At 33.6% G+C, this 26,219-nt stretch overlaps 3 protein-coding genes across 8 annotated transcripts; 2 read left to right on the top strand and 1 right to left on the bottom strand.

The window, feature by feature from the left end:
- Positions 1-3,277: 3,277 nt before the first annotated feature.
- Positions 3,278-5,713, top strand: LOC129303435 (pathogen-associated molecular patterns-induced protein A70). Of its 3 annotated transcripts, XM_054942745.1 has the most exons (3): positions 3,278-4,241; positions 5,034-5,186; positions 5,302-5,713. In XM_054942745.1, exons 1-2 carry the CDS (start codon positions 3,364-3,366, stop codon positions 5,137-5,139), a joined length of 984 nt encoding a protein of 327 aa, XP_054798720.1. In that variant the 5' UTR covers positions 3,278-3,363; the 3' UTR covers positions 5,140-5,186; positions 5,302-5,713. The 3 variants fall into 3 exon arrangements, with proteins under 3 accessions (XP_054798720.1, XP_054798722.1, XP_054798721.1); XM_054942747.1 differs by lacking the exon at positions 5,034-5,186 and having other exon boundaries at positions 3,281-4,241; XM_054942746.1 differs by lacking the exons at positions 5,034-5,186; positions 5,302-5,713 and having other exon boundaries at positions 3,283-4,527.
- A 4,678-nt stretch (positions 5,714-10,391) lies between these two features.
- LOC129303534 (NDR1/HIN1-like protein 13) lies at positions 10,392-11,616 on the top strand. The gene has a single exon (XM_054942909.1). It carries the CDS (start codon positions 10,554-10,556, stop codon positions 11,328-11,330), a length of 777 nt encoding a protein of 258 aa, XP_054798884.1. The 5' UTR covers positions 10,392-10,553; the 3' UTR covers positions 11,331-11,616.
- A 6,229-nt stretch (positions 11,617-17,845) lies between these two features.
- LOC129303299 (acyl-lipid (9-3)-desaturase-like) lies at positions 17,846-22,839 on the bottom strand. 4 transcript variants are annotated; one of them, XR_008591453.1, is made up of 2 exons: positions 21,179-22,838; positions 17,846-18,173 (listed from the first exon to the last, which is right to left on the bottom strand). XR_008591453.1 is itself a non-coding variant. In XM_054942519.1 (2 exons), exon 1 carries the CDS (start codon positions 22,687-22,689, stop codon positions 21,346-21,348), a length of 1,344 nt encoding a protein of 447 aa, XP_054798494.1. In that variant the 5' UTR covers positions 22,690-22,839; the 3' UTR covers positions 17,846-18,173; positions 21,299-21,345. The 4 variants fall into 4 exon arrangements, 2 of the variants coding, with proteins under 2 accessions (XP_054798494.1, XP_054798493.1); XM_054942519.1 differs by having other exon boundaries at positions 21,299-22,839; XR_008591452.1 differs by lacking the exon at positions 17,846-18,173 and adding an exon at positions 20,770-20,969.
- Positions 22,840-26,219: the final 3,380 nt, after the last annotated feature.

Genomic DNA, 26,219 nt, shown 5'->3' with positions numbered 1-26,219 from the left:
GTCAATATGTTTTACTCGAAGGAAAAATAGTTATTAAGGACATAATTAATAATGGGACATTAAAAGATGAACGAATAGGAAAAAGCTGGTTAGTATGGCAATTAGTGTCACATTTTGGGATGGTAAATCAATCACGTTACTGATTATTACCCTTGTCCGTAAAGCACTCACGGTGTTAAGAAGTAAAATCATGAATATTATAACTCGTAATTTTGTAGTCTTTATTTATTTATTTATTTTTTGATAAAAAAGAGGCATCCACAAAGACAAAACAAACTAAATATCCGCCGTGGACTCCCACCTAGACCAATCCCGTTGCATAATGTAGTCCTTATTTTTAATTGGCTGGTCTCCCAGACATATTTTCTTGTAACTCATTTTACAATTTAGACCATTGAAATCATATTTTTCATCTTCTGATCTGAGATCGAAGACACATTTAATTACGAGGCGAAAAAAATATATAAGCCAGATAGCTTGAATATGCCGGTGATAAGATACAGAAGAAGAGCAGATAGATTGAAGTCATCAAAGGTAAAACAAAGCAAAAGAAGATGGATGTTTTTTTCTTTTTTCTTTTTTCCCTTGGTTCTGGGCGTGAGGAGCAACGTTTTTAAAATCGAAACGAAATATTGAACTGGAGAAGATATTGGTTCCCATCTTAATATATAAAAAAGGATAATTATATTAAAATCCCACATAAAAAAATTAATTATTATAAAATTCATTAATATTTAAATTAAATGGCATTGACAATTATAAAAAAATTAATTACTGTAATATTCACTGATAATTAAATTAAACAGCATTGATAATATAACTAGTTATCAATACAATTTAATTTCATTATCAATAAATTTTATAATAATTAATTTTTTTATGTAGGATCTAATAGTAATTCTCTCAAAACAGAATAACAATAAAAATAAAAAAAATTAAATTAAGCAACGACAAATAAATGACATTTTTAAATCCAGTTTACATGAAAAAGAAAAACCGGCAATCGGCACTAGCATGGCAGATATGGTCACATGGGTGATGTGAAATTCACTTTAGGAGATGTAAAAGTTAAAACACTGGGAGATGTGGTCTGTGAAATTATATCTTCAAAATGACTTAAATATAATTAATGGAGCAGTTCCTTTCTTCTCTCCTTTTGCGACTTTGCATTAGCTTCTTCTCGGCTTCCATCACTCACAGATAAATTTAAAAATAGATAGTCATTTTATTAAGTATAAAATTTAATTAAAAATATTTTATATTTTTAAATAGACAGGTATATATGTGAAGGAGTACAGTGATTTTTTTAAAAGCACATTGACAGCTTTTTTTTAATATTTAAAGGATAAAACTCCAAGAGAAACCGGAGTGGCTGAAAGCTTGAAAGCAACTGAGGCTACTGCTCATGTGCCGCAGCGGACTTGACGAGCTTCTTCCCCTGATTTCTCGCGCTTTTGCTAATGGGAACATGGGGACTCTCATGCCACCTCAATTCGGCAATCACTATTTTTTGCCCAATAAAAAAGAATTACAACTCACTTCTCGTATGAAGGAATAATTTTGCAAACAAAATAAATCTTGAGGACTACGTTAATGCTTTTGTTTGAATGATCTGATCAAAAACAGAGAGTGACGCGGGCAAATTTATTAAAAGAGACAAAATTTTATACAAGAATAAACAATATTTTTAAACATGTATGCTTGGTAATTTTGAAAAGGACGCGAGGCAATTAATTTTGCATGAGAGCAATTGTAATTTTAACTAAATTTAGGTATCGTTTCTCCAATGGAACAACTGCCCCCTATTTGTCTAAGGGGGATACGTCTCTGGAGAAAAGGGATGAAAGATCAAAGGAAAAAAAAAAAAAAATATATATATATATATATATTTCGCTCAGTGTTTAGATGGATAGTAAAAACAACAAAAGAAAAGAAGGGTGGTTAATTCTACATGGAAAAGTTGTGGTTGTACGACTGATGACTCTCTCTCTCTCTCTCTCTCTCTCTTTATTTGAGGGAACCAGTTCCTCTCAGATTTCTCTCCCTCAGAGTCCCTCGGCGGCAACAATCTCCACCCTTCAATTCGTATCCAATGCCTCATATCTTGCCACACCATCCCATATTAAAATAATTTAATTTTTAAAAATAATTTTTTAACATCTTATTTCACTACCCCATATATATATATATATATTTTCTTCATTAAAAAATAAGATATTTTTAATCAATCGAGACGCAATCATTGTCTTTTTTTTAAAAGTGCCCTTAGTGATAATAATTTTATATTTATTATAAGGTTTTTAATTTAAATAAATATGAAAAGATAGTGTTAGTTTAAAATAAGTAATTACTTTATTGGGGAGTAAAATTCAATTAAAAATACCATGCATTTTTTAACAAAAGGAGTATATATTTAGGATAATGATTCAAATTAATTTTTATTTTTTTATTTTCAAAATTTATCCTAAAAAATTAGTTTGCAAATATTTTTTAAAATAAATGTTTATTAAATAAATCTGACTAGAGTTTATATAAGCCAAACTATCTAGTTTATTCAAACTTTGATCAGATCTATTTAACAAAAATTTATTTGTAAAAACTCACAGTCTGAGCTATTCAAACTTTAGTCAAATCCATTTAACAAAAAATTATTTTAAAAAATTTTTTAGAGTAATTTTTTAGGACAAGTTTTGAAAATAAAAAAATTAATTTGAATTATTATCTTAAAAATATATATATATATATATAAAAGGTATTGGAATAAGGTGTAAAAAATTATTTTTAATTAAATTATTTTAACATGAGATGATGTGATAAGATATGAGCTATTAGATATGCATTGAAGGTGGAGATTTGCCGCCGTTGAAGGACGCTAAGGGAGAGGAGTCTGAGAGGATCCGGATCCTCATTTGAGTGATATTGAGGATGGAAGGTCAGCGCTGTAACAGTTGATACCTATATGGAGACCGGAGAGAGGCTCATGCTTGACAGGTTGGCAGATCTGGGTTTGAAGATGGAAGGTTGATTTCCATGTCTGGGCTGATCTGCCAGCCCAATTAAGGATGTCGAGGGTTGTAGTAGTTTACATGTTGTTCCTTGGATTCCGGCCCCATTTGTCTACCAAAAAATAGAAAACACCTCGCTTTGTGAGAGACCCCCGGCATGTCGCCACGTGTTTCTCCAGATTCCACTTTCCTCACCGTTCCAAAATCTACGGGTCGTCCCACCTTAATCTATTTCCCAATTCTACCCCAAATCAACCTCTCATTTCACTGCTCACTCCCGCATCTCCCTTAAGAGCACAGAGCGCGCGCGCGCACTCTCTCTCCCCGTTGGCTGTCGTCTCCCACACCCACAAGAGCCATGTTGGAGGCATCCGTATCATCCACTCCCTCAATCTGGGCTGTCGTCTACAGTTGGTTCACTCCCACTGTCTTCTTCCTCCTCCTCCAGCTCATGATCGGCACCATCTTCATCACTTCCACCTTCGCCAACGGCAAACGCCACGACCAACCCCAATCTCACGCTGACCATCACCCTCAACAACTCCCCAGATCTCCCTCTGTCTTGCAGAGACTCAAATCCATCAACTTCTACTCTTACCGATCCCAAGAATCCCCTCACCATACCTCCGAATTTCATCCCGCCCATGAAGCTCCACACCCTCCGCTTACGAGATCCCCATCCATGCTTCAAAGGCTCAAGTCCATCAACCTTTACGACTACTTCCCCACGGACCCTATTTCTTCCAGGTTCTCTTCCCACGACGCCACTCATTCGTACGCAACTCGTGAATCGGATCCCCATTTTGACTTGCCCAAATATGCTCATGAACCGGAGAGACACCATTTGGACGGTGCCCCGGTGGTGGAGAGCAATGGAGAGGGGGGAGAGGAGGACGGTGTCGGGGAAATCCAGCATCCCGAACCAGATCGGTCTCTCGACGAAATTTACAGCGAGTTACAAGGGGTTCATGTGAGCAGGACCAAGTCGGACACGAAGCCGGCTTCTGGCGACGTGCCGGAAAAGCTCCCAAGGAAGATGAAGAAGTCGGCGACCACAAAATCGGCGTTCGGGCATTTTAGGGAAGAAGACATTGTTGAGAATCGGCGGCCGGCGACGATGAGAGAAGCGAAGGCGAGTGAGTCGGAGGCAGACGACGAGGTGGACGCAAAGGCGGACGATTTCATCAACAAGTTCAAGCAGCAGCTGAAGCTGCAGAGGCTAGATTCCATAATGAGGTACAAGGAAGTAATCCAGAGAGGGAGCGGAAACTAACGTGCGTGGAATTGGATTTTTTGGGGGCGTTTTGTGTTATAATTTTCATCATTATGTGAGGATTTGGTCCTGTAAAACTAGGGTTTCATTGATTTCCTGATTTTGTGCTAAAATGAAGCTAGTTCTGCGATGCCTGGGGGTGTTGGAGCTTAATATGCTGACATATATGGCCCTTATTGTCACTCCATTGTTGGCAAATCATTGATGTGCTTCGGTCCTTTTTTAGCTTAAGTAGGGCGTTTCTGGTAACATACTAGTTCCTTTTCCGGACCAATGAACATCACTGAGGCGTTTCGAGTTGGGATTTTATCGGCGTAAATGATTTATGGTGAATATTTGTTAAAACTATCTGTTTAAAGTAAGGGGAATATTCAGTGTAGTTTAAAAGGTGCTCCTTCCATCTTGATCCCAAAATATAAAATAATTTTTTTAAAATTAAAATAATATTATAATGTAATATTTAAGTATATGAGAATATTTTTAGAAGTTTATAATTTTATTTTAAAAAATAAATTTATACAGTAATAATATTGTATTTTATTAATTTGTGTAATTTTATTTTAAATTATTTTATAATTTAAGTTTGAGAGGATAGAGAGGAAGAGCATCCTTTATAGGTTAAAACTGAGAATGGTCCGGTGGAAGCGGTGTCGTGTGGAGAAGAGGCACGTGGTGGGGAAGCCTATGGAGACTTTTTTGTATGGGTTATTATTCAGATCGGAGCATTAATGGAGAAATGGTCTCTTGTGTGACAGGAACAGCGGCGGAGTCCCAGTGTCTATCTTCTCTTCTGGGCGGTCTGGCCCCTCCAAAAGAAAAAAAATAAATAGAAAAGAAAAAGAAACAGCAGGGCTTATTTAAGAATTAATATAAACATTTTGGGTATTCGCTGACTCGCTGTAACCCACGTGAGGATCTTTGATTTGTCTTTTCCTCGTCGAGTTACCCTCCTTTCGTTCATTATTTTATTGTGATGCTTGTAATTGAAAGCATTCGACCATGATATCATATTATTCACTGCAGGCCGTAACGGGGCAAACAGCTCAGGAGATGCAAAATATTCATACCTGTTGATCCTGAAAACCAATGCCAAGGCTTAGTCCATGTATGTGCCTCTTTGGCACATGCTGCAACAATATTCTCCTTCAGGTTGTGTCACTGTATTTAGTTTGGAAATCAATAATTGATGGAGGCGGGGGGGGGGGGGTCCGTGCGACGTGTTTGTGAATCCGATAATGGGCCATTTAATTTGGGTCGGGTTGTTTTTTTGTTTTTTAAAAAACTCATTCAGGTTGCTTTGGTCATCATTTCCGTGGCTTTTCAAGTTTTTTGGCCCCAGTTTCTTGTAGTTTGAACTCAATGATTGTATTTAACATTGACGTTGGATGCCTGTAACATTTTAATTGTTGAAATTCATATCAACGGTTCTGATATACTTATTTATTCATTAATTTTAAATGAAGTATAAATTTATAATTATTAATATAAATTTTAATGGTTTAGATGGTACAAGTATTCAATACTTGTACTACATACAATCACTGAATTCAAATTTTAGTTTCTAGAGCTGCTGTAAAGCTTGTTTTCCCTATGAATGCTTCAAGACGCCAAAATAGTAGCCGAGTTTCTTGTTGAATTCTGTGTGCTGGTTGCTTTGCGTGATTGAGAATGATGCATGGAAAAATGATATTCCATTTGAATATTCTTTCTCTAGCCATGGTAATGGGATGCTAAGGATGCTTGCCATCTCTTTGCCGCGAAGCTGGATTGGGAGAACAAGAAAAGATTTATGAAAGCGAGAATGGTAGTACGAGTCCTGGAAATGATTTCTGGACTGCTCTGTGCGTGAGGATATCCGCTGGGTTTCAAAGAAAACATTGATTTGTAAATTCAAAGCGAAAATTTCCAATGTTGAAGTTTGCGAGTGATCCAACTGCAGAGGCATATGGGCTCTCGTGCTCCTATGTTATTATTTAATTCAACACTCATCAATGGAAATAATGAAGGGTGTTGTGTGGATCATTTGCTCCTACCCCATCAACACGAAAGCATTGGACACATTTATTGATCCTTATTGGCGTTTGCTATCCATGTCAGCTGTGAGTAGGGACTTGCTAGTATCGTGCAGAGCAGTTAAAGAAGATTTTACGTTCATATATGTACTGTCTTAACTTCAGTGTAGGTCCAACAAAGTAATTACAAAGGGCTCATAACTCACGTAAACAAAATGAGAGAGAGAGAGAGAGAGAGAGAGAGAGATGCGAACGTCAATTGCGGGTGCTTATATTTTCACAGTCATGTGTGGAGCATCCCCCGCAGATGCATTGGCATTGCCAACTACTATACTATCATTACTTATTAGCATCACTTTGTACTTACTGTTTTGGGGTGGGTGAGACGGCAGATTCGACTACAGAGATCTACAGAAGCGGTGCCAATGGACTCATCTAATTTCTTTCAGCCTAAGCCCCTTTGTAAATTTTAATATTTGAGATTCATGGACTTAAAGGAGTCATAAGCATTCAGCTAATAAAGCCTTACTTATCAAGTCTCTGTTTAAATTTTGATAACAATACATTTAAAATTAATAAGAATTCATTTGAACTTTAACAGGTTAAAAAAATAAATATGATATCACTAATTATATATATATTAATCATTTATCAATAAATGTTTATTTGGATTTTGACAGCAATGCTTTTGTAATTAATAACAATTCATTTGAGTTTTAATAAATTAAAAAAAAAAGATAGGATATGTAGAATTTTACATATTAGTTCATTATAAAAAAATATTTATTTAAATTTTAACAATAATTTATTCAAAGCTAACAACAATCTATTTGGCCTTTAAAAAGCTATAAAAATCAATGATTTAAAAATCATTAACAGCTCAGTTTGGACTAAAAAATTATTTTTATGATTGAACTAGATTAAACAGGAGTTGGGTCGTTATTGAGTTGGAAATCGAAGTTAAACAAAAAATCGGAGCGGTTTTTAGAAAACTAGATGATTTTAAATATAATATTAAAAAGTTTAAAAAACAAAAAAATTTCAAAAATTAGGTCATATGAAAATCTAACTTTATTTTTGAATACTTCACTGTATAAAATATAATTTGAGATTTTTTTATAAAAATATTGACAATAATAAATGCCAATACAAATACTTTTAAGTCTACTTATATCTAATTTAATTAAAATTTACATATATTTGACAAGTTATAAAATAATAGTTTATAATATTATTAATTTACAATAATGTTATATCATTTTATTAACATATTATATATTTTTTTCTTGAATATATTTTATATATACATTTAATATTATGTTTATTTATTATTATGTTATTGGTTTGACTATTGGTCCAACCAAGTTCTACTCTACAAACCGTGAACTATTGTCCTTTCTAATTCAATATTCGATCCAATTCTAAGAACATTGATAAAAACATATGCAATGGGTATAATTTTACAAGTGTTTGTCCTTCATTAACAGGTATCCATTTAAATTTTAACAACAACTCATTTGAAATTAATAATAATCCATTTAAGTTTTTACAAGTTAAAAATTGATAGGATGTACTTAATTGTGCATATTAGTCATTCATATATATCGAGTTTTGGCAAAAATAATTTCAAATGCATATTCACAATTTCACAATTTTATAATAACCATATCAACATTTTTTTTTACATCTCAACCTATTTTCACAATTATCGCACAAATAATAAGTTTTTACAAGTTAAAAAAATTGTTAAGATGTGTTTAATTGTGCATGTTCGTCATTCATTAACAAGTATCTATTCAAATTTTAATAATAATTTATTCATGATTAACAACACTACATTTAAAATTTTAACAGATAAAATGCATGAAACTTTAAAGTTCTCAATTTATAATTGTTCATATTAAATTAATAAGTAATTAACATTAGTAAAATAATAAGTTTTGTTCAAGAGTTAACAATATGCTGTTATGTTATGATATGGAAGTGGTTTAAACCTTGGGTTACTATTTATATTTTTCTTGTCATGTATTTTTTTTTACCAAACTTTTTAGATGGTTAAAGGATCATGAGGTCAAATCCTTTCTTAATCACTTTTACCAATTATTATCCTTGAATAAAGTGTCACCGGCATTAGAGCTTCGGTGACCAGCCACCGACTGATGGCTCTAGTGACCTCATAGATTGGAAGTAATTCAATGACCATTTCCAATGATAGTAGGGGTGACCTTTTTATTTTAAATTTTAGAGACAATTCAATCATTTCATATAAAAAAATTAATTTCATCAAAGATCAAAGGATTGTAATAAAATTTTAAAATTTATTAATTTTTTATTGATATAAATCTCATTCAAAAGTCGTCAGTTGATATTTTCCCCATGAAATATTTGAGATTCAACTTGCATGTTACCGAGACTTGAAGGAATCATCCGCATTCAGCCGCTACAATGGTTATTCCCTATGGTTTTAAGGGCTCCTTACATTTCAAGCAATTCACCGGTTACCCACAACTTGTTTCCTTTCCAAATATGATAATACTGCTATGTATTTTGATACTATTTTTGTATCGCTCAAACTTTAAATATTTAATGATGTTAATTCTGACATTTTAATTACTGGAATTCTGGAATAATTCATCACATTTAAATGATTAAAATAAACCAAGTCTCAATAGCTTGAACATGAATGCTTCAAAATTCATATTTCGTCAGAACTCACCGTTTCTAATCCAGGATGCAAGCGAAAAAGTGAACATCCAGGGAGAGTAGTGAGACCCCTAATAACTATCCATATTTAATTTGTTGTACATGTTAATGTGTATAATTATACTTTTAGAAGGAGGGATATTTTAGGATAACTAATACTGTACATATTTTTTTTACAAATAACCAACTTAATCATTTAAAAAAAATTGTGTGAATTAGTTATCAAACTCCTATATCTATGATAGGAGAGAGTATATAATATAAGAACATGTTCAATAATATGTCGATGATCTCCTAGACTATAACAAAAGGGAGAAAACTTTATATGCTTAATTATTCACTTCTTCTTGCACTAAATGAAGAACTTATATAATCAATTTAAAGATGTCAAGGAAATTAATGAATTTAGTTATTTGTAAAAAAATGTATATTGCTGTTTTTTTTAATACCTCTTTTAATTATTTACATTGAAAACTACTCCTATTACCACTTTAACATGTGAAATGAACAGAAATAGTTTGGAAAAAAAAAATAAATTTAGAAGACAAAGTTGATTGAGATTTTATATTTTAATTTGGACTAAAACAAATTAAACTCTGACTAGATTTACTTTATTTAATTATACAGGGAAGCCCAAAGCTTGATAAAAAGGAGAAACAACAGTCCACCTACGAGAAGACAAACAGAAAGCCATCAAATTAAACCTCTGCTTGTCCTCCATAAGTTTATACAACCTCGCGGAGCCTCGCTAATCAAATACGGCTATGCGCTTTGAGTATTACTTCCATAGCTCCACGTCTTCCCCGCATCCTCCAAGGCCGACAAATTACAGGAACCACTTATTATATAAATTTTATGTTGCTATATCTTTGGAGTTACGTAAAAGAAACAATGATAATAATTACGCAATTAAGTTTATCGTGCATGCCAAATCAATGATAAGTTGCATTTGACCACTCGAAATTTAACACTTAGGATCACAAATTGAGTGAGGCGTCAAGTCAACTGAAGGCAGCAATGTGACATGTCAACTATAATAAGCATGAAGGTCATTTGTCTGCCCAGCTGTTAATGCTGGAGAAATATATGCAATGTTGCAATAACATATATTAATAACAAGAGGAGTGAAAGAAAGCTAAGGATAGAAATTAATGAAAAGGAAAAAGGACGGAAGAGCACAAGGGGGACCTTCGGTGTTCCTGAGAATTCACTCAATCCCACGTTCTTTTTCTTCTGGAAGGGAAAGGGAAAAACTTAAAAAAATTAAAAATAAAAAAAGAAATCACAGGACATACATGCCAATATGCCATTACCCAATGCTTGGCATTCAAGTTTTAACTGAACAGAGAAAAACCCCTCCTCGCAACAAATATAGAAATAAATCAAATCAAATCAAAATCGATATTAGTGTGGTGGTGTGGAAGCATCCCTTCTGGTCTTCAGTACCAATCCAACTCCCTCTTTTTCTTCTGCAAAGCTTCTTTTCTTCGCCTCCACCACCACCCTCCTGTCCTCACACTCAACACTTCTCATTCCTCATTCTCTTCGGCGCATCCCAATATGACAGACCGAGTCCATCCATCTTCCAAACCCGCCGTCGCCGGTGCTAATGGCGCCACCTCCTCCAATCCTGCCCCCGCCAAGTCTCAGCTTTACAACCCCACCCGCCCAATGTTCCGACCTTCCCAGTACAACCGTCGCCGACGCTCCGGCCGTAGCGGCTGCTGCTGCTGCTGCTTCTGGAGCGTCATCGTTCTCCTGGCTGTTGTTCTGCTCGCCGCCATTGTTGGCGCTGTACTCTACGTTCTCTATCGTCCCCACCGACCCCAGTTCTCTATCACCAACCTCCGCATTGCGAGGATGAAGCTCGCTACATCCACCGATTCCTCCTCTCACCTCTCCTCTCTTCTCAATCTCACCCTCATTGCCAATAACCCGAACAACCACCTCGTTTTCTCCTACGAACCGTTCACCGTCACCGCATTCTACGATTCCGTGCCTATCGGGAACGGATCCATCCCGGCGTTCACGTCCGACAAGAACAATCAGAGCAGCCTGCGAGCGGTGCTGTCGGATTCTCGCGATCTGGATACTGATTCGCTGACTTCGCTGAGATCGGGTCTGAAGAAGTCGAACGGGTTTCCGGTGGTGATTCAGATGGACACCAAAGTGAAGCTGAAGATGGAGTGGCTAAAGAGCAAGAGGGTGGGAATCAGAGTGACGTGCGACGGAATCAACGGGAAGGTGCCCGCCGGGAAGACTCCGTCGGTGGCTTCGGTGACGGACTCCGTCTGTAAGGTGGACCTCCGAATCAAGATCTGGAAGTTTTCGTTTTAATTACAATTGGTTGATGTCAATTAATCTTTTTGGTTTGGTTTAAATTTTTTTCATTTACAATATTTTTCAGAGTGTCGTGTCAACTTTGGAGGAGTTGAAATTTGATTTACAAGAAAAAAATTGTATAACTTGGAGGTGGTTTGAGGTTTAGAGCAAGAAGGCTCTAAATTTAGATTTTTTGTGTCGTCTGTAATTTGTATTCTGTGCACGTCGAAGTGATGGTTTCTAAGTTTCCACAGCAATGGAATGTCGGTGTTGGTACTGTTGAGGGAAACCATTGGAATGAGTTGCTGGTGTGTTAAATTAGACATTGGTAAAGGGTAACAATTAAGCAGCATGAAAAGTAGATATGGAGGGAGTGAGTCGGAGGATGATTGAGAGGGAGACGCGCAGGATCTTCGAGTCAACATTTTCATTCACTAATAAGAAACCCATACTTCATGATCATTCCTTACACCGGCTGCCACATTCTTATTCATGGGAAATTTATTCATTTTATTATTTACTGCCTTTTAGATATCCCCTGAATCTTAAATGCGTTAATCGAATGGAGGGTTTGAAGATTGGACGGACCAGATTTGTAGTAAAAACCGGAGCGGCTGGTTTAATTGGAAACCGGTCACCAGTCCGGGTCTTGATACTGTAAAACTGTTAGGGAATTGAACCGGTAAACCGGTCAATAAACGGCGAAAACTGAACAGTTTAAAAGGCTAACCAGTTCAAGATCTGAACGAGATGCGAGAGAAGATGAAAATATGATAATGAAAGAGATTAAATGATGTCATATCATCACCTTCAGCGTGTTTTTCGAGTAACAAAATTATCAAATATATCATTAAACCATTTTATTGAAATAAAATCGAACCTTACGAACCTATATCCATGGCGGCAAAGACCGAACTGAACAGATATGGATCATGGGGATGAAGGAGGAAGAACGCCGCAGACGATAATGACATTTGTTTTGCTAATATACTCTTTCACCACTGCCACACGAAAGCATCACGTGAAGTCTCAATAACCCATGCTACTTGATGGCTATTCCTCAAACTAAAATTGTACTCCTATTCCTATTTAAAATAAAGCATGCTTATCCCATATTTTTCTAAATGCAGTTTAATTTTGGTATGATATTATTTTTTAATTATATTATTATTTACTAATTTGCAAACTTTTAAATTATAAAATTTTTATTCACGATTTTTATCAGGTTATATCTTTATTTTTATTATTTGAATCTATCAATTCATTTTTAACTTTAATACTACTTGAAATTTATTAATTATGTTTTATTTTTTATACTTGATTTTATACCAATTTTTATGTTTTATATTTACCCGCTGCTGCATTGATTAATTAATTTTATTATCATTTTTATTTGGGATCCATTTTTATCAATTTTTTGTTCGTATTTTTTTATCTAAAATGATTGATATATAATTAAAATATATTAATTTAATAATCGTTGGTCCGATCACCGTCCAACCATTAAACTTTGAACAGGTGTCTAGCCCAGTTCAATAATCAGTTGGGTTTTTAAAACCTCAATCGTCACATGTTAAGCACTAAACAGTAAGCATTGTAGATAACACTAAAATTTTTAAACACAGTTTCTTCCACACCTTTCATTTAAACCATCCAAATTAAATATAAATAACCTAGATTTAATGTTTTTTATTTTTATTTTATATTCATCAAAATAAAAAAATTATATAAATTGTAAAAAAATTAATAAATGTGGTTATTAGTCTGTATGGTTCATATTTAATATCAACAATTCACATTAATATTAATATTTTATAATTTTTATTAATTAACTCTCTAGATATATATTGGACAATGCAATTTTTTTTATAAATTTAGAATATTCAAATTAGATATGGACTATCCAAACGAGTTAATAGCTTTATTAATTTGTTAATAATATAATTTTTATTTTAATAAACATAAAAATAAATTTTTAAATATAGTTTCAGAGGTGTGATGGAGGCTTCCCTCAGCATTCAGCAGAGAGAAGTCAAGTTCAAAATTTTCTTATACCCCACCTTAGATTTGGCTTTTTGAGTAACGTCTTATATATAATTTTGTTCCAAAAATAACTTGCGATGCAAAATGATGAAGTAATGAACAATATTTGTATGGATGGAATGAAAGTGTGGTCTCTCTTTTCTTTAGAGTTATCTCTCTTTAACCTAGCCGACGCGCCACTCCAATATTGTCCATTGTTCATTGCCATTGCAATCGCCACCTTCTTCTTCTTCTTCTTCTTCTTCTAGCATGGTCTTATCTTTTGCGTTCCTTTTCCTGCTCCTCTTCTTTTGGTTATTGATAGGTCAACTTTATATACTACTTTTCCAATTTGAATTAATTATGACTTATAATATAAGGAAAATAGGAATAAATTGTCTTACTGAGTATTTTATGTGTTTTGCAGAGAAAGGGAGCCGGAAAAGACCAAAGGATGAACAATCACGCCTTTAGTCACGATTGGTCAAAAATGAAGGAAGGCTAAAAATGCTTGTATGTGCTTCGACCGCGGGCGGATGAAATTGCAAATGATTTACTCATGGGCAAATGTAAGGGATGGTATGTGCTTTGATCGTGCGTGGATGAAAATACAAAGGAAAAGGTCGCAAGTGGACGAATAATCAAAAACATGTGGCTGCTGAAGAATTAATATTGAATTACAATAATTAAAATGAAAGGCTAAGAGATTTGAGCTAATGGGCTTTTTAGGTTTTTACGGTGCAAAAACTATATAATAAACATTGGAGAGCCTCATTTAAATAATCCAATTTTGTATCGGAGAGCTAGAAGGTAAAGCATGAAGTCTGGATGAGTTCTTTCAAATTGAGAGTTTTTTTTTTCTTTATTATTCTTATTCCATTTATGCTTTCTGTTGGAATATTTTGCATTGATTCTATAAGTTGTTTCTAAACTTCCTGATAGGGTAGGAAGTAATTTGGTTGAGATTGTTTTTGCTCTTTTATTTTTCCTATTGAATTTAGTTTATTGTCTATGAGATTTTAATGTTTCTATTTATATTTATTTCTCTCATTTCAATTACTTTTTATGTAGATGGCCATTTTATATGTTGTTTGTGGGTAGCTTAATGAACTAGAGGGTAAAATGTTTTCCTAAACTTAAAGATAAAGACGCATGTAACTAAATTATGAATAATTTAAAGATTTGTGGTGACTTAAATTATAGTTTTATAGTTTATTTAGAAAGTAAAATTTAGTGGGAGCTAAATTTAACTCCAATTAAATACATCATAATATATTGAAAAGTAATTAAAACACTTTATGAATGATTATCACTATAAATAAAGAAAAGATAATTAAATAAATTAGAGTAATTATCCTTGCAGGTGAATCTTGATCTCTAACGTTTGTTTGATTAGTTGGTTCATTGCTTTTTATTATTTTTATTTATTTATATTATTTAATTAAATATTAAATCTCTACTTAAACTATTATTTATTTTTATAAATAACAAAGTGAATTATTACTATATCGATTCTTTGTACTTGTGAAAGTGATCAGTTACTGCGAAGACAATTTGGTCTTTCATCCCACTTCTTTTTTTACCATCTTTTTGCTTACTTCTCTTTTTCCTTGCAAGTCACCTTCTTTGGTTCTTTCTTTTAGCTCTACTTGTTTTCGGTTTCATTTTGTTTGCCCTCGATCTTTCTTCCATTGCCTTTTTTCTCTTGTTTGATTTCCATCACCTTTTTGCCCTTATTTTATTTTCTAAGGATCCTAATTAATTCAGTTAAAGCAAATTATTACCTTAATTAATTAATTAATTGCATTTGAGACTCTAACCCATGAAGATTGCCTAGGTTTATTAGATATATTCTTATTCTAATGGCAAATTAGTTAAACTAATCCTAGGCTATTAGTTCTCAAGGTTCGATTTAAGTATCCTCTTTTAAGGTTTAACCCAAATGTTTAAATCTCACCTACTGGTAGCCAATCACTAAACAAAAACAATATAGCTCAAGAACAAGTAATTAAAACTTTATTTCTCAACAACTAAATGGTAAATCCAAAGTTATTTACACAAATAGGTTTATAGTCCTCTAGAATAAGAAGATTTAGCTACACATGACTAATATAAACATATAAATAACACACAAAAGACTTGAAACTATCATCATAGAGGAAAAGAAGGAGAGAAAACACTGAAAAAATGAGGTAAAATAAAGATTTGCTCCACTTCTTTTTAATCCCAAGCTTTAAGACTTCTCCTCTTGCTCTTTTAGGGTTTTTTCAAGTTGCAGCAGTTGAAAAATGCCTCCTCTAATCTAGAAAAACGAGTTATATAGTTAATTTTATACAGAAAATGAAACTGTACGTTTCTACATTTTTGTCTGGTCCCATGGCACCAGTGAGAAATTATGAAACTTCTAACAGTACGCAAGAACCTTTACTTTTGTGTTTTGGATTGAAAATTACATTTTTCTTGTCTTCTTTTTCTTTCTTCCTTTAATATTATCATGCCCTACTTATTCACAATTAATAAATATGAGCAAAATTTTTGCTTACTTTAATTTTTATTATTTTAAATAATTTTCTTACAAATATTACAATAAATTCACATAAAGTGTTTAGTTAATTTTTCTTTATAAAAGTAAGAAAATTTTTTTTCTTTTTCATTGATGACTCCCAAAATATAAAAAAAAATATATTAATAATAACACAAAAGAGAGAGTTATCAGTCATGTTTTGCTTTTTCTTTGGCTCTCCTCCTTGTTTTATTACTCTAAATCTCTTTTCATGTCATCCTCCTTTGTTTTTGAGGTTTCTATTTTGGAAACCCAATTTGGGATTTTGCGCCTTTCTCAATCCTATTTTACTATTGTTTGATTTTAGTTTGTTAATGATTGGCTTTGGATATCATGAAATGGATACTGGCATGATATCTTCTTGATTTTTAGATTGCTCTTCTTGTTTTTCTTTAGCCTTAGAGCTTCATTTGCCTTTGAGGCATGTGTTATACTCGTGTATCTTTAGTTTGGCTAATAGTGTGCCTTTTGTTAATGAGCCTTGGAAGTTGCCTTGGTCTTAAACCTTTGATTTCGGGTAGCTATGATTTGGCCTCTAGTCTTTTTCTTTCGGTTCTCCCCTCAATGCCTATAAGGCATTGTTGTGCATGGTTTCATGATTGAAGAAGGATTGAACTAGATTTAGAAGATGGCTACACCTCAAGCTCGTGGGTCATCCTCTTATCAGCTGCCTTTTACATGTGCAGGCTTTCGAAGTGTCGGGCTCTTCGTTCGACTTTTTGTTCAGGCTATTGTTTTCCCTTTTTGGCTTATTATTTTTGTTTAGGCGATTTCTTTTTAATTTTCTTGCATTGTTGTTTTCTTTTCAGACCAATGCCTTGATTGGACCACTTTATATATATATATATATATATATAGAGTGTATTAGGTTTTTTAGTAATGAATAAAATTGTCTTGTTATTAAAAAAAACAACATTTACATGGACCGACCTCACCCTATCTAAATTTTCAAGGACGAGACCTACATATATAATATCATAATCATAATTTTTTTTATATAATTTAAATTATTTAATATTATATCTTCTTAATATTATATTGCTAACAACTAATCTTTTTTATTTCATGATCAGTATACTAATAATGCGAACTAAATAAAAAGTTAAAAACAGAGGGTGCTAAAAATTATGATTGTGTTAGAGCATTGTTACCTTCAACTATTTACTCGAGAATATTTAATATCTTAAATTTTTAAGCAGTACAATTTTTTTTAACATTTAAAAATTGTACATTGAATATTTTATTGTTAAAAAGTTAATTTTGACCACTCACTAATTTAAAAATTATAAAAAATGACTGAAAAAATTATAAAAGAATACTTATAAAATTACACATAAGTACTCTATAAAAAAATTAATATCAATTAAGTTTCATAAATTGCATATAGATAAGAAGATACAAATGTTATTTCTTACCTATGTAAAAAAACTAAAATATAATTTTGACCAAACATTATTTTAAAGATCTAATCAATATTAATTTTATTATATGATACTTGTTTACAATTTTATGATTCTTTTTTTATAATTTTTTTGATCAATTAACAGTTGAAATTAAATTTTTAATTATTTTTAAATATTGAAGGAAAAAATTATAACACTTATTAATTTATGATACCCAACGTTCCTGGATGAACAGTTGAGGAGGAAAGGGGGGGAAAAAAACTTTTAACCTTATGATCAGGGTGATGCGACGCAGGATTTGTTTAGTTTGAGACTGGGAATTAGGCCCAGCACTACCGAGGCCCTTACTCAGAGTCAAGCGGGTCTTGGTTAACATAGTAATTGTAACGTGTTATTTTCAAATATTTGTAAAGCATAGCATGTCCCAAAACTTTTCCTGTGTAGAAAGCAATTGGGATTGCAAAATCAATTAAAACTATTATACAAGTGGGATTGGGCTTTGGGCATTTGAAGTTCAAATAATACCCAACGGACAAGCACACTTCAAACATTTGCTGTATAATACATTGCATTTCATTCATATATGTCTATCACTGTCAGAAAATAATACCACAAAGGCAAGCGGGCTCTACCTATCAATAATGTCAAATCCTTCTCAGTCCATTATAAGTAAGGCCTCCATCCAAAATCTAAAACATCATAATTGATTCATACAAATTGCTCGAAAATATAAGTTTAACATTTAAAAGCTATATCATGGGAAAATAATTATAAAACACTACAAGGACACGTGCCAAGCATGAATATGCCGAGCTCAACAATAACTCACTCCTCACCTGCTTTTCCCCTACTTTCCACCAGAATTCTTACCTGAAAATAATATATATATATATATATATATATAATACATGAGTTTAAGGTTAGGTAAAAAATAAAAAAAAGGTTATTTGAACCAATATAAGCAAATCTTTTCAAAAAGCCTTTCCAAAATATATGATTGTTTCCCAAATCATTTACAATTTACTTTACAGCCTTTTTTTCACAAATCTTCCATTTATAATAATCATTTCATAGACATAAAAATTACTTATAAATCATAGAAAACATAGCTAACATGCATGTGGGATACCATTAATCTCGGTCAAAGAAAAGCATGTAGAACAGGGCTCTACAAGTATCCCTCACCATGCATCGAGCGATGACAAACCATGTAATAAAAGAAACCATCATACATACAATTTTAACAAACATTGCATCCAAATTCAATCCCTATAAGTGCATCACAACAAGCACCACACAACCACCTTAGCATGCTTGAAAGTTTTAAAGTACAATTCAAGAGATTCTAACAAAAACAAATATATGTGCTAGAAAAGTTTTAAAGTACAATGGAGCATTTATAATTAAATCATACCGTTTATAAACACAAATACATTTCAAATAGTTCTAACGCATACAATCACACTTGAAAGGCTTCAGCACACATTGAGGAGATTTCCGACACAACTTTCACAATAAAATAAAAGTATTAAATCAATAAATCATTTTAAATTCTCAATGGGCATTAGCGGTCTTAACATACTTAAATTATCAAAAAAGTATTCAAATTACAAGCAACGATCTAAACACAACTATTCAGGTACCAAATTATTCAAAAGCATAGATTTCCACTTGAATAAACGAGTAAATCAATGTTCCCTTTCTACCCAGCTTTCACACAAACACAATAATCGGGAAATTGTCGGCCACATGCCACTAGTAAAGGTCAACATTCTACTTGGTAAACAATAACTCATAACAATATAAGGCTTATAGCGCTGATACTAGAGCCAATTGAAATTAACTCTAAAATCCCAAACTCTCAAAATCATTGCTAATGTCACTTTCTCACTTCCCAATCCAATTTCGATCGATTATCAACTCAATTAACCCATTGGAACCTCAATTTATCATCTAAATTCATCAGTTCACCAAAATTCTCAATTTCCTCCCACTAGGGTTCAACCTCCAACTTGCCATATTCATGTCACTCTAAAATCAAGACTAAATCGATTAAATTTCAATTCAATGTCTACTCTTCTTTTTCTGCCATTTTTTGAGCTTACAAATTGTTTATGTTCTTACGTCCGTGGCCGAACACGCCTTCAATTTCTATGATCCGGCGCCAAACATTGGCAGAGTTTCCCCACCTTCGAAACCTGGAGCAGGATTCTCTCCTACTCCCCCCCCCCCCACCCTTGGTTGATCTTTTTTTATTTTTTTATTTCCCACTTGCCCTTGTGAGGGCAAAGATGGGAGCAGGAGGGTCACCTGCTCCCTCGAAACCTCGCACGATAACGAACGTTGCCAGAGAGCATAACTCCCCTTCCCAGACTCATCCGCGGACGGGTACAATCCTTGCGGTCTTGTCTGCGAACGAACACCACCAGAATCTTGGTTTTTCTTCCTCATTATACTTCCTATCTCATTTTCTTCCACTCCCAATATCTTTAAGCCTCAAAACAATTCAAGTTCAATCCTAAATTATCTATCCAGCATTCAAACACAATCACTGCCATTTAAATTAATCAAAGGTTAGAAATCAAAAAATAGGATTTCACAGTAGTCTTGATGATAGCAAGAAACAATAACATGAGAAAATAAGGATCGCAACAGATTGTGAAATAAGAAGAATGATCATCGTCACTATAGTAATCTCCAGATCGTCGTCACTATAACGCTGTCGATTCGCCGGCGCCTGTAATAGCCGATCACACTGATATCGCCGGTGAGAGGTACTGTTCAGGGTTGACAATTCATTAGTCTAGGATAGTGTTTTTGTCGACAGTTGCCGTGATAAACTAGACTCCGCTTGTCATGATGGTTTTTGGGCCTTTCCGAAACAAAATAATGGCGCTGGTAGGAGATAATGAGAGAAAGAATAGCGATTTTGGGCTGAATATTGGGTCAATCATTCTTCCTACGTGGAATTGATGGAGGAGGAGGATTCTGGAGGGAAAGAATTGATTCCTCTATTGCGCCCCCCCCCCCCAAAAAAAGAAGAAGAAGAAGAATTAATTACTCTTTCCGATCAGTCGCTTGTGACTGAGTGCATAAAGACTCATGTTAATAGCGCTCCCGCATTGAAGTAACTAAGAAGGAAGCAATTGGACCAGAGTGGATAAGCTTGGGTTTTGACGATATGATGAGACTTATCATGTCTTGTGAGAATTTTGTCAGCTTTGAGTCTTGAGATTTTATGAATACAACATCTGCTTAGCTTGTTGAGCTTTGTAACAGGAAGACGAGTCTGAGAAAACGGGTTTTTAACCCGCTATCTTCCTGTTCTATCATTAGTGATGGTGTTTTTGTTTGTAGTTTGGCTTGGTACTATTGCAATGTCCTTTCTTATACAGAATAGATTTTATTTTACAGGAGCAAATTATTAAAAAAAAAAAGAAAAGAAAAGAAAGAAAGAAAGAAAGCATGTGGCCTGCTAAAAGATCTCTTTTATTACAGATGGCTTCACTGCAAAATTGACTCAGGTTTGCCACTGAAAAGTAGAAGTTGTACTCTTGGATGTATATTAAGTTGTGAGAAGATACAGGACAGATTCAATTTTGGTTTTTCTCTAAACATTCATGTACAACAAAGTTCAGGGGCCTTGCCCTCAAGTAAACCAAAATCCTGCAATACACGAAACAAGTTGCAAACCAGATACTGTTAACCATCAATAAGATTTTCAACAAACTGACAGGAAAAATTAACGAAAATAGAGGAACACTCAATACATTTGAATCTAACAAATGTTACAATCCTTGTGGTCCAGAGCACACAGTAAAATCCCACGCATTAGCATAAGTGCTGAAATCAAACAAAATAAAGGCTATACCAACCTGCAAGTGATGGGTATCAGTAATTTTGACCTATATCATAAATGAGATAGAAGCCTCCAAAAAAAGTGCGTAACAATTATTCTTTCTCAAAAATCACCCTCAGATGTCAAAACGACTCACCCTCAGATGAACATGACAGCAAAATCTCTGGAAGCTCCAGAGTTCACTTATCCGTGAGTGTTGACGGCTTCCCAAACTAAATTTTTGGGCATGGGATTTGAGAGATCGCGGGCTTGCAAGGCTGCATCGCGGAGTGTCTGAAATGTCAGTGCATTGGCTTTCCAGAATGACACGCAATTGTAAGGCAAATCATGTTTTCTGCATAGCTCTATAACCAAAGGCGAGATTTTCCTCAGATGGCACCGGGGAATCCTGGGAAACAGATGGTGTGCCACCTGAAATTGCAGTCCACCATGAAACCAATCCATCCAAGCTGAGCACTTTAAATCAAGCGTCCCACTGGTCTGCTTTTCAAACCAATCATTGGAGTTTGGTTGGCCGACACAGACACTGGTAGAGAAATGATTCAAACAGAACTGGACATGTTGTATTCCTGTGACAGAAAAACTAACAATGACAAACAATATTCTTTCACACCAATTGGGTAAACAGGAAACCAGCAGGGGATACCAAATCCAGAAAACAAACAGCCCCAGAAGCTCTTGACCTCTATTGGGCACCTTCCTCTTTGACAACAATAACATGAACGATTGGGCGAATAAGTTTACTCTTGCAAAGCACATTACAGGATAAAACGTCCAATGCTGATAGCTAACCAAGAATCTGGTTACAGAATCGAAGTTCATCTTCCGCCCGTAAAAGTAAGAAGTAAGGGAGTTGAAAAATTTCGAAGACACCACAAAAAAGGGCATGTGCTGAAGATCAGGATCGAATTCGAGATTGTTAACAGCAATGTGGTGAGCATTGTGGTTCCATTTCCACCACCCAATACTGATCCCTGCAAGGCAATTCCCAGTAAGGATCTGAGCGAGCCGATTGAATCCCCGACTCGTCATTACTTGATAGTGCCCAGAGTCATGCCCAATCCACCCGCTCTGAATCCACAAGAGTCCCATCAGCCCCCCGCAACCAAAGTGGACCCATGGGCTAGTACAGCACAAAACACCATAAACACAAACACAAAACAGAACTGCCATGAACGACAAAGTGAAGAACACCCCGTGCCCTTTCTTTTCAAATAAACCCATTTTGGAGAACTCGTACACAAGTTTCCGATAATCCTTAGACACATCAGATGTGGTGTAGTCCTGGAGATAATACCCGGTGAAGAACCTGTCGAGGTATTGCCATGCAGAGCCCGGGTGGAAAGCAAGAAAGGCGTTCGTAACATCCTGGCCAGCGAGATTGAACAATGGAAGCTCACCGCCAGGGTGGTCATCAACCCAACGAGAGACATCATAGATCTTGCCCTGTATAGAGATCCAAAGATCTCCCCTCTTGTTGTGTTGGCTGAGGCCTTGCCGCGAAACGTACTTGGTCGGCTCCGCCATTATAGCAGCAAGGGGAGATCTATGAGCAGATGCTCCTTCTTGTTGGTGCGGAGGAGAGAAGTTGCAGCTGCAGAAGCCAAAAGGCGGGTTTCTAAAAGATGCTGATGCTGATACCGATACTGAGGTCTGGGAGAGACGAGGAAGAAGTGGGGTCAAAGGAGCGTGACTGCCTGATCGTTACTAAAGATATTTTCTTTTTGGGCCAATTGATGGAGCCATTGATTCAATGACCGCCACACAATGCTTGAAAAGTTATGCCACCAGACACGGGTAACATGGAAGCTATTTGATGCAATATCATTTGTTATTGTATTTTTTTTGGGCCAATATACCCATAATTGTTAAACTCTTAAATTAATTTTTTAAATTATTAAATTTAATATTTTTATAATTTTAATTTATAAAATTATATCAACTCATTTATAAATTTAAATTAAATATAAACTTAGTTAAACTTATAAGTTTATTTTTAAATTTATCGTTTTTACATTTATGACTTATAAAATCATGTCAATCACTCCTTCTGTTAAAAAATATAAAATAATTTTTTGAAGAGTTGAATCTTTAAAAATTTAATATATTTTTAATTTTTTGAGATGTAATTATTGCTTTTTTTTAAATATTTTTATTGATAATAACTTTATATTTATTATAGGGTGTTTAATAAGTGGTAAATATGAAAAGATAGCGTTAGTTTAAAAGTAAATAACTACTTTATTGAGAAATAAGATTCGGTTAAAAATATTTATATTTTTTAACAAAGGGAGTAATTCATTAATTCAAATTAAATGTAAGTCTGGTTAAACTTGTTAAGCTTGTCAATTTTTTTTTTTGAGTTAAGCAAGTTAAGGATATATTATGAAAAATTCAATTTATAAAGTTGTAAGACTCGGCTCAAACAAAAATTGAAATACAAAAACTAATATTAATAAAAAAATAAAAATATTAAAAATAAGTTTTTTTATTTTAAAATTTTTATGTCTTATATATGATAATTTATCAATACATATGAGTTTAATTTCAATAATTTATATTTTTAATATATTTAAATTAAAATATAATTATATTTTAATAGCTATTTGTGGATAGAAATAAACTCATATAAATTTATGGTTTGATTTTGTGATATAAATTTATACTTCTTTCATGGATAAAAACCTTAAATATATCAATGATTGTTGTTATTTTTCCTGATTATATTTTCTGCTGTGGCTTTAATTTTGCCCTCCTAGTCACGATCATGGTTCACGAGGATTCTTGGTCACCGTGTTCTTTTAAAAAAGGGAAGGCTCGACAATAAAGACCGTTAAAATTTTCCAAGGAATCCTGGAATTAATTATCGAGTGACACTGATATACTATGAAAGTCATTATGTAGCAATATTATATTTCTGACTTAGATATCTTAATTAATATGTAAAATACTAGCCCGTAATCACTAAATAGATTGATGCTATAATAGTTATTGAATAAGAAATAATATGCAATGTTGGGACTTTTGCGGGAAGCAAATAGACAAAGAAAGAGAGAAGGACAGGGGAAAGCAAGAAACGGAGCAAGTGAAGTGTCCGTTACTTATCAGTCGTTACCTGTGACTTCAACTGTACGACCACAGTCCACAGCCTGTCGTCTAGCAATGATAGCCAAGCCGCTCTCCTGCGACTCCTTTGTATGCCCCCTGAACTCTGAAGATTGGAATTATACGATTCCAAAACTTAATTAGGATTCAAATAGCACGTTTTAAATTTTAATTAAGCATGAGCGTCAGGAATATCAACTTATTAACGCGCAATTCCGTTTTATTTTATTTTATTTATTCTCCATTTTTATGATTGCACTTTTTATTTTCAAAATGAACAAAATAATTATTTAATTCTGATAATTTCAAGTCACTTTTAACTCAATTAAACTTTAACTTGATATAATTTTGTCACATGGTTTAATCTAGTCAAAATTATACGGACTGATTTGCTGAGCCAGACCTATAAAAATTTAGCACTTGTTTGATTTTATTCCCATTTTTATTTCTAAAAACTATTTTGTAAATCACTTTTTAACAGTTGTTTTCAAAAAATAAAGCAAAATAAAAATCCATTTGGTCATGTGAATTTATAAAGGCTTTTGCAAATATAGCCTCTATTATCAAACCAAAACAAAATAATAACCTAACATTTTTTATATTTTAAAAAATTGTTAATTTAATATTTATCATTGTTGCAAATTTTGCAAAAATCTTGTTATTCATATTGTTTGTCAATAATATGCTTATGTATATCAATGAGATATATGTACATATATCAAAACTGAACATATTCTTAAATTTTTAAAAATTTAATCCATATTTTATTGGCAACAACTAAATTCAAGTTAATGGGCCAATTTTCTTTAATTTATAAATATTTTTAAAGTTATAAAAATTGACTGGCTGTAATAGTTGTTGCCTACAATTATAGTTGGCCATGGCTAATGTTAGTTGCTAGTGTTGGGCAATAACAATGATGATAATCAGAGTTATCAATAGTAATGGCCAGTGATAGTGATAGTAAACAATGATAGTTTATAATAGTTTGTTACATGATCGACAATGATTGATTAAAGAAAATTAAATGATTAATTTTTTTAATTTAAAATTAAGGAAAGAAGATAAGATAATGGGAAATGGGGATGGGTGAGGGGACCAAGTTGTGGAGCTTTGAAAGGGCTTTGTCGACTCACATGTAGCCCGTCTCTCATCCATGAAAAACAACTTTGCCATCTCTTCACCATCATCTTCCATCTTCCACCACCACATCTCATCTCTTTTTTTGATGATCAGATTTCTTATCTTTTCCCGTTATGCTGAAAGCCAGATGTTTTTTTTTTTTTGCTGCACGACCAAAAAAAAAATCCAGCTTTCATCATAACAGAAAAAGACATTACATCACCCGCGATTGGGAAATAATGTACAATCATGTGAATTAAGAAGTTAATTGTTGTGCTAATTGATCCGCGACAGAAACTCTTGGTATAATTTTTGAGGAAAGATCATTAATTGTTCATTTGAAGACTTCATTTGACTTGATTTAGCTAGAAATTCCCTAACACTTGGGAGTTAATTTTCTTTTACCTTTTTTCACTGGGGCTGCAATCACAAACCATTCATGATTCACGCAACCACCACAAAAACTGTTGTTACAATACGCCTTCAATATGACAAAATAATGATCAGTACTGGACCAATGGTAGTATCCCCTCCTCACCACGTGTTAAGGTAGTATTGGATTTTGCAAAAGACAACTCTACAGCCAAATACTACTTTTGTCTTAAATTATAAAATAACTTTAATTTTTTTTATTATTTTAAAATATAAGATAAGTTGATAAAAATGAAGTTTCTTTTAATAATACTTTTTCAACATCAACCTTCAAGTGAAAAGATAATTAAAATTATATTATAGCATAATAATTAAGTGTGCAGGAATATTTTTAAAATTTTATAGCTGTGTTTTAAGTTTGTAAAATATTATTATTGTGTTTTATTGGCATGTACATC

Source organism: Prosopis cineraria, unplaced genomic scaffold (assembly GCF_029017545.1).
Source record: "Prosopis cineraria cultivar Desert tree isolate PC_DT_omini unplaced genomic scaffold, ASM2901754v1 PC2, whole genome shotgun sequence".
In the NCBI taxonomy this organism is placed as follows: Eukaryota; Viridiplantae; Streptophyta; class Magnoliopsida; order Fabales; family Fabaceae; genus Prosopis; species Prosopis cineraria.
Note: the sequence above shows the minus strand (reverse complement) of the source record. Positions and strands in the feature narration are given on the sequence as shown.